General features: G+C 38.8%; 1 protein-coding gene across 1 annotated transcript; it reads right to left on the bottom strand.

Annotated features, from left to right (window-relative positions):
• Nucleotides 1-10,003: 10,003 nt before the first annotated feature.
• Nucleotides 10,004-11,683, bottom strand: rprml (reprimo-like). Its single transcript, XM_084925368.1, has one exon. It carries the CDS (start codon nucleotides 11,193-11,195, stop codon nucleotides 10,860-10,862), a length of 336 nt encoding a protein of 111 aa, XP_084781494.1. The 5' UTR covers nucleotides 11,196-11,683; the 3' UTR covers nucleotides 10,004-10,859.
• Between the last annotated feature and the right edge of the window lie 927 nt (nucleotides 11,684-12,610).

Here is a 12,610-nt window from a genome sequence, read left to right as displayed (position 1 = left end):
ATACACATGCAATCACCCACACAGAATATACCACACATGCACACACACCCTCTGTCTGTGATCACTGCACTGACCCACAGTATGCAACAGGCAGGTTGTGTAATTAGGCTCACTTGGAAACCAAAAGCAGAGCAACTAATTCACAGAAATAAAACTCTGCAATGCCAACCGAAAAAAGCATCCACCCTCTCTGGGCTTGTTTTTGTGAATCTCAGTGGATATGATTAGTCTTCATCATAACTTAGTCTTTCATAACTTTGACTGCCAGAGGGGAAAATGTCAAAGTAAAAAATATCTACCATTTACATGTATATTAAAAACTAAGTATATATGTTCTTGGTAATGTAACTTGAATGATGTAAGACTTTATTCTAAAAAATCCAGCCGAATAAGAAAAAAATGATGATTTAAATCACTTTTACATGTGCAAAGTTCAGAGTGCTTTTGAGCATTCAGCAGGTCGCAAATAGGTGTTGATGTTATGTGTCATTGGAAACAACACAAACAATGGGAGTGATCAGTCAAACTGTGGCTTTGGAACAACACTGATCTATGTATATCTATTTATATATAGATAGATATAGATGTCAAGATATATATTGACATGATAGCATCACAGTTGCTGCAGATTGTTTGCACATCCATGATGTCAATCTCCTGTTACACCACATATCAAACTTGGCCTGTTGGACTGAGAGCTGTGATTGTGAGCAAACTCATTACCATGTTCAAGAAACCACTTCGATTTAAGCTTTGTGACATGATGTATTATCCTGTTGGAAACTGACATCAGAAAATACAGTGTGGTCATAAAGGGGTGGATGTGGTCAGCAGCTAAGCTGTAGCATTTAAATGATACTTAATTGGCACTAAATAGCTCAAAGTTTGTCAAGAAAATATCCTCCACACAATTACACCATCCGCAATAGCTCAAATCAAATCAAAAAAACATAATAGGTCTGTGCTTTTATGATGTTTACACCAAATTCTGACCCTACCTTTAAAATGTCAGAGCAGAAATTGAGACTCATCAACCCAGGCAATGTTTTTCAGTTTTTGTTCAGTTTTGGTGAGCCTTAGTGAACTTTAACTTCAGCTAACAGGATCTGATGCTGTAACGTATCTCCTCTTTAGAGATGCTTTTCTGCATACCTAACAAGTCGTTATTTGAGTTACTGTCAGCTTACAGCAGCCTGTCCATTCTCCTCTGACATCCACAAGGCATTTTCTCCCAGAGAACTGTCACTCACTGGATACTTTTACTCTTTTAGGCCATTCTCTGTAAACCCCGGGGATGATTATGTGAGAAAATCTCAGTAGATCAGCAGTTTCTGAAATATTCAGACCAGCCTGTCTGGTACCAGCAAACATAAAACATTCAAAATCACTTTCTTCCCCATTCTGATGGTCAGTTTGAACATCAGCAGGTCATCTTGACAGTGTCTACATGCCTATATATGCACTGAGCTGCTGCCAGTTGATTAGCTGATTAGTTATTTATGTTAAAGAGCAGTTAAACAGTTGTACCTATTAAAGTGTCCAGTCAGTGTATTGCTTAAAAAGATGTAAAAAAAAAATATATATACAGTTACTATAAAACTTTCATAAACAAATGAAGTATTGCTTAAGCCTGTTTAACTTGAAATTAAACAAAAGACAGTTTAAATGATTTAAAACTCAATTGAAATAAGGAGAGGCTTTTTAAAAAGACACTTTCAGAAGGTCACCGATTTAGTTGACCTGATTTCTTTTTCAGGCAGATTATTCCAGAGCTTTGAGGCTCTGACTGCAAGAGCTTCCACCTGAAGTTTTCAGTCAGACCCCTGGAACACACGAGACATCAGTCCTAGGATCTCTATATTTAAAATGGCATTCACAGTAAGAGGTCAAAATTATTAATAAGAGAGAAGTTATGACAGATCCTAAACATAATCATAAAATTACATAGAGCCTGTGTAAGAGCAATAAGAATAAGTAAATGATCATATTTTTCAGTTCTGGACAAACGTCTGTATAGATATGAAGTGTCGTCACTTTAGTTTTTCCCCTGTTTGCAGAAACTGAGTGTGATACAGCAGCTTGCTCCCATCTCCATGCAGGTGATGCTTAGCATTATTTGAAATAACTGTGATATGGCCATTAGTCCATATTTATTAGTACACTCAGGCCAACAATGCATGTTTAATAGATAGTTACAACATGAAAACTTTTATTATTATGGCAGACGACACTAATTAACACATAGTTGTGCATTCCTGCATTCCAGCTCTCCTTCATTTCTCGACTCTCCCCACTCCCTGTCAGTAGAAGGGGCCTTCACACTCCCATTTCATCGCCAGCTCTGTAATTAAAACGCTGTAATCTAGGTGGATCGTCTCTATTTTTAAAACCCCTACCCACCCCTCGTCACTGTGTGGGTAAAGTGACACAAAGGGAGGCATCAAGCAGTGAAAGAGAAGGAGGAGGAGAGGGTAGCTAGGCAAACAGCAGCAGGTGATCTACAACATAGTGAGAGATGAGAAAACTAACAAACTATGTTTAGTTAGCGAAATGGCCTCAAGACAATTCTTATTGCATTGTCCTGTGGAGCCCTGCCATTCACATTAACTACTCTAAATGATACATTTTTAACAGAAATAAATGTGACAAAGTGTAAAAATACTAGCATTTATTGTAATCCATTGCCCTGTTACTTTAATTAAAACACCAACAGCATAAAGGGATGAGCAATACATTGATACAATCTTTTTAAAACTGTGTTATTGTGATGATGTCAAAATTAATGACAGTAAGAAAGCAGTCAGTGTTGGATATTTCTTGTGGCATGATGAAGGGAATGAATGAGAAGACACAGAGACAAGTTAAAAAATTAAGAAATGATAAACACAGATTAGCTGGTACAAAAGCTGGTAATACAGAAGGCAAGCCAGAACCGGAGCATAGAAACAAGAGGCTGACGTAAGGGAAACAATAGACAATTTAACAAAGGAAAACGCAAAAGCGTTATGATTTCGTTGACTGATTTTGACGGAAAGTATTTGAAGCAACCAAACACTTCCCCTCAAAAATCCCTTCATGCTTTAGAAATTTTACTTTGAAGAGTTTTACCTTTAAAGTCAAACAGAAAGTAACTGAGACACGAGGATTATGGCCAAATGTGATAGGAGAATAGCAACAGGAGACACGAGAATAACAAAGGCAGGTGAAACTGGAAACATGAAGAAGCGCAACAAAAACAAACATGATAACAGTATAAGAATAGTGAGTTGTAAATAAATTGCCAGTTCAGGCTGCTTTATTTGTACACAGCAGATCTAGTCTGCAGTACGTGACTTATCCATTCCCACATGCACAATTTTCAAAATTACATATGGACAGCAGAAAACAGATAGTGATTGATATTTATTTTCCAATTTTGTGTATTTAGCTACTGCAACCACAAAAAACCCAAACTTTTTTAACGACTGAGGGTTGTAAATTAACTGCTTTTGACAAGCTCTATCCTATTTTTCTGCAAAGATCATGCTGTATGTATATGTATATGTATACTATGTGCAAAACCAGTCTAGTCATTCTCCTCTGACATTAACGAGGCATTTTTTTTTACCCAGATAACTGCCCCTTACTGGATTTTTTTTTTTTTCCTATTCAGACCGTTCTCTTTAAACCCTTGAGATGGTTGTGTAGCATCCCAGTGGTTGAGCAAGCCCAGTAGCAATTTCTAAATACTCAGACCGGCCTGTCTGACACCACCAATCACTTAAACCACATTTCTTCCCTACTTAGATGCTCATTCTGAATTTTGGCATTGCATCTTAACCATTTCTATGCACCTAAAAAGACTGAGTTAGTGCCATGTGATTAGCTCATTAGATATTTGCATTAATAAGCAGTTGAACAGGTGTACCTAAAAAACTGGTATGTCAAATATGAATCAGGCCCTGCAGCTTTCTGACTCTAATTCCCTAAAAGCACCAGGCTCCTTAAATATGTTTCAATTATTTGCGCCTCTCAGTAATATTTAATCATGTTCATGCGCTCACACTCACACATTCACAGAAATGGTCGTCAGTGTTTGTTAAAGGGTTAGCTCATTCTATTAGTGATCATTTATTCATACCCCAGGGGTGGTTGGAGAAGGCCATGCATGGAGACACCCAGCAGTTCCCTCTGCTTCAAAGCTAACAGCATTAACCACATTAGCTGGATGCTCTGTTGAACGAATTAAAAACAAATAGCATCACTGCTGCTTGGAACTTATTGCATTTGTTTTGTTTGTTTGTTTTCTTTATTATCCCATTAGTGCGCTGGTTGTTGCCCCTGTAGTTCATCAGATGATGACAGAAAGATGATTTGAAGTTAAAGTGCTTATCATTAGCTTATAAGTCTGACTCACTTTCAACCCTCCTCACACTTACACACACAGAGAACCCCCCCACACACACACTTTTGCCCCTCACCCCCTGCGGCATCAGCTCAAGAACATGGCTATTACCTTCCCGGTTCCTATGGCAACACCACCCTGCAGCTCTTATGTGGAGGTAGTAGTAGTGTGCGTATGTGTGTGTATTCACAGTCACGTGTGGCTGTAGATGTGTGAGCATGTTCGCGGTGGGCTAAGGCTAGTTTAGATGATGCCATCAAAGAATATGGTCAGTTTTATTGAGGTTTAATGTCACTCGCTTCCTCTTTGTCACCGCTAAATGTATACAACTCACTGCTTAAAAAACAGGCAATAGATGTTTTAAGTTTTAGGAAATAAATGCTCACGTGTTACATGTCCATTGGTACTGGTAGTATTTGTGGGTTTGCAATGCTTTCTGATTGATCCCTCATGCTGTAGGTCGTAAATCTCTGATAGGGTAAGTGGACTTTTAAAGGCATTCTGCTTTGTCACCAGGAGCCATCTGAGGTCACCATGGCAAGTTTGACACCTTCTCACTAGCACCGATCTGCAATGCTGAATAAGAAAAAGAGATATATCTAGATGACAAGAGCACAAGGGTGACACACTGGAGCTGAAACAGAGTGAAGGACAGGGCAGAGAGGGTGAATGTTATTCCCTCTTTGGTGGTCCACTGTCTGGTACAAAGAAAGGTAGAAAGAAAGCCAGAAAAGCAATGTGAGATAAGGCTTTGAATATATCTCCTCAGACTCTTCTTTTTTCTTTTCTCTCTAAGGAGCAGGACTGACTGACAGACAATCCGCATCACCACCACCACCTCCTCTCCTGGCTGTGGGCAAGCTTTGTGCTTACCACCACCTTGAGCTAATTAACACATCTATATGCATACTCTGAGTTTATTAATAAGAAATAAAGTAGTTTGCCACAGACACCAATTATCTTTCATTTGGCAATTTAAGTGGTTGGGGGAGGTGTGTCATAGGCGATGGGAAGGGTTTTAATGGTCACGCAGTACAATGGATTTGCAGTGGAAATCAATAGGATGAAGCGCCCACTGTCCCCATGAGAGGACACAGTCATTAGAGAAAAGACCGTTTGCCTTAGACAGAATGAGCTCCCATCCTGTTGGATGTTTACTTTTGTTTATTGTGGGCTTGATTAGTCCCATGATGATCTTCTCCATCTAAGGCAGCCAAGCTGGTGTCTTTGTGCATCAGCTCCCTCTCTCTTCAGTACTCCTCTCTGAATGCAGACTTAATCAAACACAACCTGTGCCAGGCTCCCTTCTTCTGTTTTGATCGGATCTCCCCTGTGCAGAGCTGTCTCCTCGCTCTGACTGTGCCTGTACGTGTACCCAGATGCAGAATTTGACCCAAATGTGATCCTCGGCTAAACACAGAAACAGAGATGAAAGATTGCTTAGTGCAGTGTATGACTCGCCATCCCTCATGAGAATTAGATTTAACCCCACTGCCGGTCGGTCTGCACAGACAGTGAACCTTAGCTTTACTATGCTCCATTTAAAAGTTTCCTTAGGGTTAGAGGTTCATTGGGTGATTTAATTTTGAATAGTTTATGGTCTTCTCAATGAAAGATTAAGCACATGGGTGTCTATATAACAGTGAGTTACTAAATGAGCCTCTTTTTCTCTCAGTGCATAAAAGCTGCATTGCAGAATCAAGGTGTACCCACCTCCCAGCCTGCTAAAGATCACACTATCACTGTCTTTCGGTTTGTTTCATTTTATTGCAAACATCTGCTCCTTTTGCATATAATTAAGCTCTTTACACAAAACAGCACATGTGAGAGCTAAACCTGTGAATGCTAAGCATTCATTTGCATTTTGTTTGTAACAATTCACGCTAAATGGGCTAAAAATTGAATTGAGTAGTCCCACCTTTCAAAAGTGTAAAAACCTCCTTGAGGTAAGCATTTCTATTAATATTCTGCTTTCAGAAGCACGCAAATAAAATAAGTGCCCGCAACGGTTAAGAAGAGAATAAGAAGGGGGATAATTAATTTCTTTAAAGTGTAAAGCTTTTATCGCTCTCTATTTTCACTCGCAAATTACCTTTCCTTTTATGCCCCGGGGCCGCTCTTTCACTTGACTAATTCTTGAATCAAATATTGTCACCTCGTTGTTGTTCTTTATTTCCTAATTTATTCCATTATTACGCGACAGCATGTTTTTTTTGTGTGTGTGTGTGTCTGTGAAAATAATGGTGTTGCCACTTTATAGAGAAAGATGGGTTTTTTTGTAAAGTACAGACAGATAAAAGCCATCAGAGAAGGAGGATTGGACAGACCTGCTGGAGTGAGAACACACTGACATACTGACAGGTGAATTTCAGGACTGGACAAGTACAAAAAAACCCCAGTGAACCGTCACATCGACCAAAAACTGGGGGGGAAAAATGCCTTAGGCTTGTATCTGACAGCACAGTGTTATCGGTTAAATTATGCTCACATTCAAGCTGAGAATATGCCACCACAGAAACACATTTCCAAGTGTGAAATGCTGTAGGTGTATCAGTTTGTGGATGGCCTGAAACCCATTAATTAACTGTTTGTGTGTGTGTGTGTGTGTGTGTGTGTGTGTGTGTGTGTGTATGTATATGTATGCGGGAAACTTTTCAAATTCTTGGTGTTGTGGGTACTGAATGAGGCAGTTTTATTGTTTGTTGTTCATTTGCCTGCACATAATAGGTTGATTTAAAGATTCATGAACTTGAATTTAAGGACTGTTGGTCCCCTGCTGAATGGCACGTGGCACAATTTGCATGGATGATGTGGAGAAAAGGCAGTGAGTCTGTTTGAGGGCATATCAGCACCTTTGTGCACGGATGCCTATGAGTTTACACTAAATCCCCCCCCCCCTTTTTTTTTAAATTCCACTGATTTTGATGGAAATGAGAGGTCATGCAACATCTTTTGAAATGACTGCCAAGTCATACTTTTTCTATTGTGTTCATGCACCTAAGGGAGAGAAAGAGAAAAAGACTGTTTACATCCACCTGTGTGAGATATGAGATATCGTTTCCATTCCTCATCTTCATTGCATGTATTATTACTTCCTCCTTTGAATACAGCACATCCCATTAGAAACAGAATGAATGGGTCTGTGAAAGGCCACTTCATCCTTGTGGGACCTGCGTCAGCATAGAGAGCAGATCTTTTGTGCGTCTTGCCCCCTAATCAAAAATGCCGAGGGAATTAAAAATGGCTATCTACGCAACGCCGCTCGTGCTGACAAATAGATGGCAGAACAAGACACTTTCACAGAGATTTCAAAAAGATTCTCGCTCAAAGGCAGGCTTCACGTGAGAGCTATCTTTGTTATGGTTAAGTGTCGAATGCCACAGCCAGTTTAATCGCCTGTATTTCTGTCATGAGTTCAGTACACCGTTCATTATTTTTTTGCGAGGTCTGTGTTGTAAAAGGTCAGCAGTGATGCTTCTTGACAGTCAAATGTACACTTTTGGAGAGAGATCTTGAAACGCGACAAACCCTTGCCAAAGACACAAGTGCACACATTTTGATTGGGGTGAAGGGATAACATGCTAATGTGTTGTTCCTGCACTGCTACATTAGCCTTTTAATATCCTCTTCATGCACTTGTAATAATTAACCATGTGTCAACCTTAGCTGACGCAGTCTTAGTCACAATCATAATTATGTTTCCTTGTAAAGTTCAACCTGCAGGCCCAGTAACAGTACATGATGTTCTTCTCTGAACAATATTCTAAAATTGTCTCAGATCATTCAGGTGATGACGAGAATCACTATAAAGATGCACACTGACAACAGATTGTAGACACGCGGATTTTGCTCCGTGGTAACTCTTTAACATATGCATCTGTGATAGTGGGCGACTAGCAGTGCTCATAATGTGACAATTCACAGTAGGTCTTTGGCAAGAAGGTAAGTAATTTTAATTGGCACTCAGCCAAGTCAAGAGAATAAGCATTTATGTGAGAACATTACAGAAGATTCAAAGAAAGGGGATATACTTTGAACTGTTCATCGTTTGAGCGGTACAATTACTGGCTTGAAAATATCTGCAAATGAATAGAATTTGTAACTTCTTATTTTCACATGCAGGCCAACTGATTATGCAAGTAAGTGTCATATTACCAGTTATTCACATTATTTGCGTCACCTTCTTGTTGTCTTGTTGTACAAGCGAACACCTTACGTGTCTCCTACAACCTATAGGGCATGTTTCCTGAATAAGTGCATGTATTTTACTCCATAAAAAAATTGCATAGATCTATATTTTACTGTAAAGAACTAAAAGATCATTTTGAATAGAGCCCACTTTGCTGTGGTTTCCAGATTATAACAACCATAGACTTAATGCTATGGGAAGGTTTGAGATGTGGTGTGAGGTGTTTTCGTGTGTTTAGTGTGTGGCTTGTTATACGACAGTTAATATATAAATGATAAATAATATTCACATGTGCCTCCCTGTATCCAGTAGACATTTATGAGAACAATACCAGGATAATTTTGGATTTTCTTTTTCAGAGTATTGACAAAATTAAAGGATTTGGAAGAAAAGATTAAGTAAAAATAAATGTTTTAATAGAAATTCTCTCTACTAAATGAAAGCAGCGAAGTCATCTGATCTCCTGTTTAGAAAGTCTGGATACACCACACACTGCAGTTACCTGTCTGTAAGAAAACATGACACTGATCCCTATAAAGTTTAATCATTTATGCTTCCATATTATTTTCTCTTGGCTATATTATACAATTTTTGTGGTCATCTTGATCTGAACTATTCCACCGATCAATATCCAGATGTTTAAATACAGGTTTTCATGTTGTGTTGAAATAGTGTGTGGAGTTGTTCTTAGCCATTAAAGTCTAATTATCTAATGTGTTTTATTAATTCATAGTGTTTGTCTGAGATACCTTTGTCAGAGTTTGATGGTCTGTTGAACACGCTGTCTTGTGTGCATGGTCAGTGGACACAGGTGTGAATGCATGGGTGTGTTTGTAAGGATTCATCTACCCGAGCTCTCCTAACAAGTACTGAAAAAATAATGAGAACATCGGTTGCTTCAGAGTGGGGTACATCAGAGAGAAAGCGGAGAAGATGCCGATACATATAAGAAAGAGAAGATAAATTGATTCAAAATGCTGAGATGAATTCAGTGGAAACCCAAAATCTTTTTCTCTGTTTAAAACTCAAATAGAAAATGATATATTTTGGCTGAGAAAATAGAGGGATGTACTATTAAAGGGAAAAAGGTGTATTAAATGAATTACAGCAGTTCTTGGATGTCTGTAGCTGTATTTTGGACAGATACTGCTCCTCAAACTCCACCTACGATAAGAATTTTATGTCATTTGGTCATTGTAATTTTTCTTTCCATACATAAAAATTACCCTGTGAATGTTTAAAGTGCCCCTAAATCGGGATATCACTGATATAATGCTTTTACTTTGTGAATAATCAACAATCTGATGTAACGTGAAAGGACAGAAAGGTTATTCCACACGTCTGGTCAGATCTGAGCTCACATTTTTTAAAAGAAGGTCAACAAGGTTCTTCAGAGATCTGTATAGCACAGGATTAATCACAACTGAATGTTAAGGAGAAATACTTTTTTAAAAAGACTTCAAAATGCAATTACAAGAGAAATACCACTGTAGCGTTTTCTTCTGAACATGTTCTGTTTAAAAACAATTAAATAATACAAAGTGCTAATTAATTAACAGTTGACAAAGCTTAAGATAGTTGTTACAACTTTTTACTTGCATGCCGCAGTTTCAAGTTTTTGGTACAAAATAATTCATGCAGCATCGATGATTTCAAAGTGCAAAACAGATCCAAAGTCACTTTACAGAGCAGTTAGCGAGCATGCCAAGTAGGACCAGAGTCACTCCATAAAGCTGTAACGAAGTTTGTTGAAAACCCGAAAGGCTTTTCATACTCAAAGTGTACCAAGCAAGAACAAGAAAAGAAAAATAAACTTTGTATAGAGAATACACACATACACATCCATCACGTCCACAGAGTACACTGGCAGGCGTGGAACTATAAAAATTCACAATCATGCTTTTGGACATTTTTTTTAAACCAAACATTAATAATCATTCGAAATTTACCAGAAAAAAAAAACAACAAATCAAAAATGAGGTAACGGCTTGTAAACATGTTTTTTACTTTGTTCAAGTTGGCAACGATAAATTCACTCAAAATATTCAACAGATCGGCCCACGTGTAAACAGCTGCCCTTATTTTACGCACAGACTTTACGCACAAACATTGGTCGTTGGACTACTTTCCTGTAGTGCTTTTTTTTTCGGAAGGTCATGTTTTTGCATATCTTAGTCACAAGGACACACTTTGATAAGTACATGCAGATGTAGATCTTGATCTGCTGTTCGAAATGTGCAACAGATCCCCAAACCGGTTCTCCATCCATCTCTCCATCTAGGTGAACTAGCTGAGCCCAATCATAACAGTTTCCACGTCTTTGGAGGGTCTCCGGTCCCTTACCAGAAAGTTAATCATACTTTCCGACTTAATCATCAGGTTGCACCCAAGAAAAAATACACCGAACACTACAGTGAGTGACAAAACGCACAGCACTGCGATTTGCACCACACGCATCACGAAGAGTTTGCGCTCGTCTTGCAGCAGTACCAGGGACCCTCCGCCGTCGCCGGTCACCACGCTGTCGGTTGCATTGCCGGAGTATGTTGCCAGGGTCCCAGCGAGGCTCTGACTGCCGTTAAACATTGCGTCCTGGGTCACGTTGAAGAGGGAAACATTCATATTTTGTTGTGGGTTGTTAGCAGCAAATCACGCGACTCCAACTGGTAGACAGACAGTTTCACTATAAAACCCCGACACCGAGCAAAACTTAGTGTCATATGACTACTGAGACAAAAAATAAGAGGAAGGTATCGAGAAATAACAAGCTTTCGAAGTCCAGTTCTGCAGCCAAACATCGAGGTTTGCCAAAGCTTCGGTGCGTAATGACCACATCCACATCACCGCACCGCTACAGTCAGAGAGTGTCGGATCAAGTAATAACCCAACTATGGTAAGTTTCTTTAATTCAGAGTCCAAGTTTCTCTAATTCTTAGCGAGTCTTCTGCACAGGAAGGAAAGTGCAAAATGGTGTTCCCCGATGGTGTATTAAGAGACACTCCCTGCGCACCCGAGCTCGCCTGCGAGCGTTTTCTTCCACTCTGCCAAATCTCTCGTGCCTTTTAAAGTGATGATGAATTCTCCGTGGACCACAACACCGCTCCTCAATAGAGAATGCGGTCAGGTGGCTTTCCATAAAGCGCTACTGAACACACAAAAAAAGGAGAGAAGGAAGGAAAGAAAGAAAAAAGAAAGAAAGAAAAAAGAAAATAGTTTTCCCTACTTGTTTTATACTGCCACCTGTTTCAAATTCATTTTTATTGTTTTTGTTTGTTTGTTTGTTTGTTTTTATACTGATCTGAGTAGTGTAACAGTTCTAGCTTAACAAATATGAAGATGTTTGTTAAAAAGCATGTAAAGGTATTTCAGGTACACCACGAATGGGGTTAAATTGCTTATTAAAAGATATTCTGATCTCCTTGAGGAACATAGTATCCATGTATGCACATTTTAAAGGCTGTACAAATCTCCCTAGTACTGATTGAGGCATATATTAACTGTGGTGGCTTCTTGGGAAAATATTTACCTGGATGAACATTGTGTTCAGCGAGAAATAAGTTGACCACCTGCACTGAAAAATAAATGAGAGGTGTTAAATGATTCTAATTGGGGTTTTTTTTAGTTGTTGTTGTTTCTGAATAAGATGTGACTGTGGTTCAGGAGGTGAGAGAGGCAGCAGTATTTGCAAGCTGTAACTTGGAAATGAAGACTTGAACTAATAAACTTCTCTGTGTTTTCCTCCAGGCTGCTGCTGAAATTAAATTTCTGAGCTCATATTTATTGGAATGTGTTACTCAAATATTACTTTGACGTTCAGGTGTAAACTGTTGGTGGCATGAAACAGAAATGAGAGCTTTCATGCAATTGTATCAGTTAAAGATTTTTTAATATACTGGAATATCTTTCTATATTAATAATGTTATCCTCCTTCACTCATTCACACATAATGTGAGGTTTCATTTTGGTCAGTGACAAATATATGAAAGTATTTGTGGAGTTTCTTATTGAGATGTAGGAGTTTTAATCAGAAATTAACC

This window comes from Perissodus microlepis, chromosome 4 (genome assembly GCF_051167445.1).
Source record: "Perissodus microlepis isolate ML-2025 ecotype Zambia chromosome 4, ASM5116744v1, whole genome shotgun sequence".
Taxonomy (NCBI): Eukaryota; Metazoa; Chordata; class Actinopteri; order Cichliformes; family Cichlidae; genus Perissodus; species Perissodus microlepis.
Note: the sequence above shows the minus strand (reverse complement) of the source record. Positions and strands in the feature narration are given on the sequence as shown.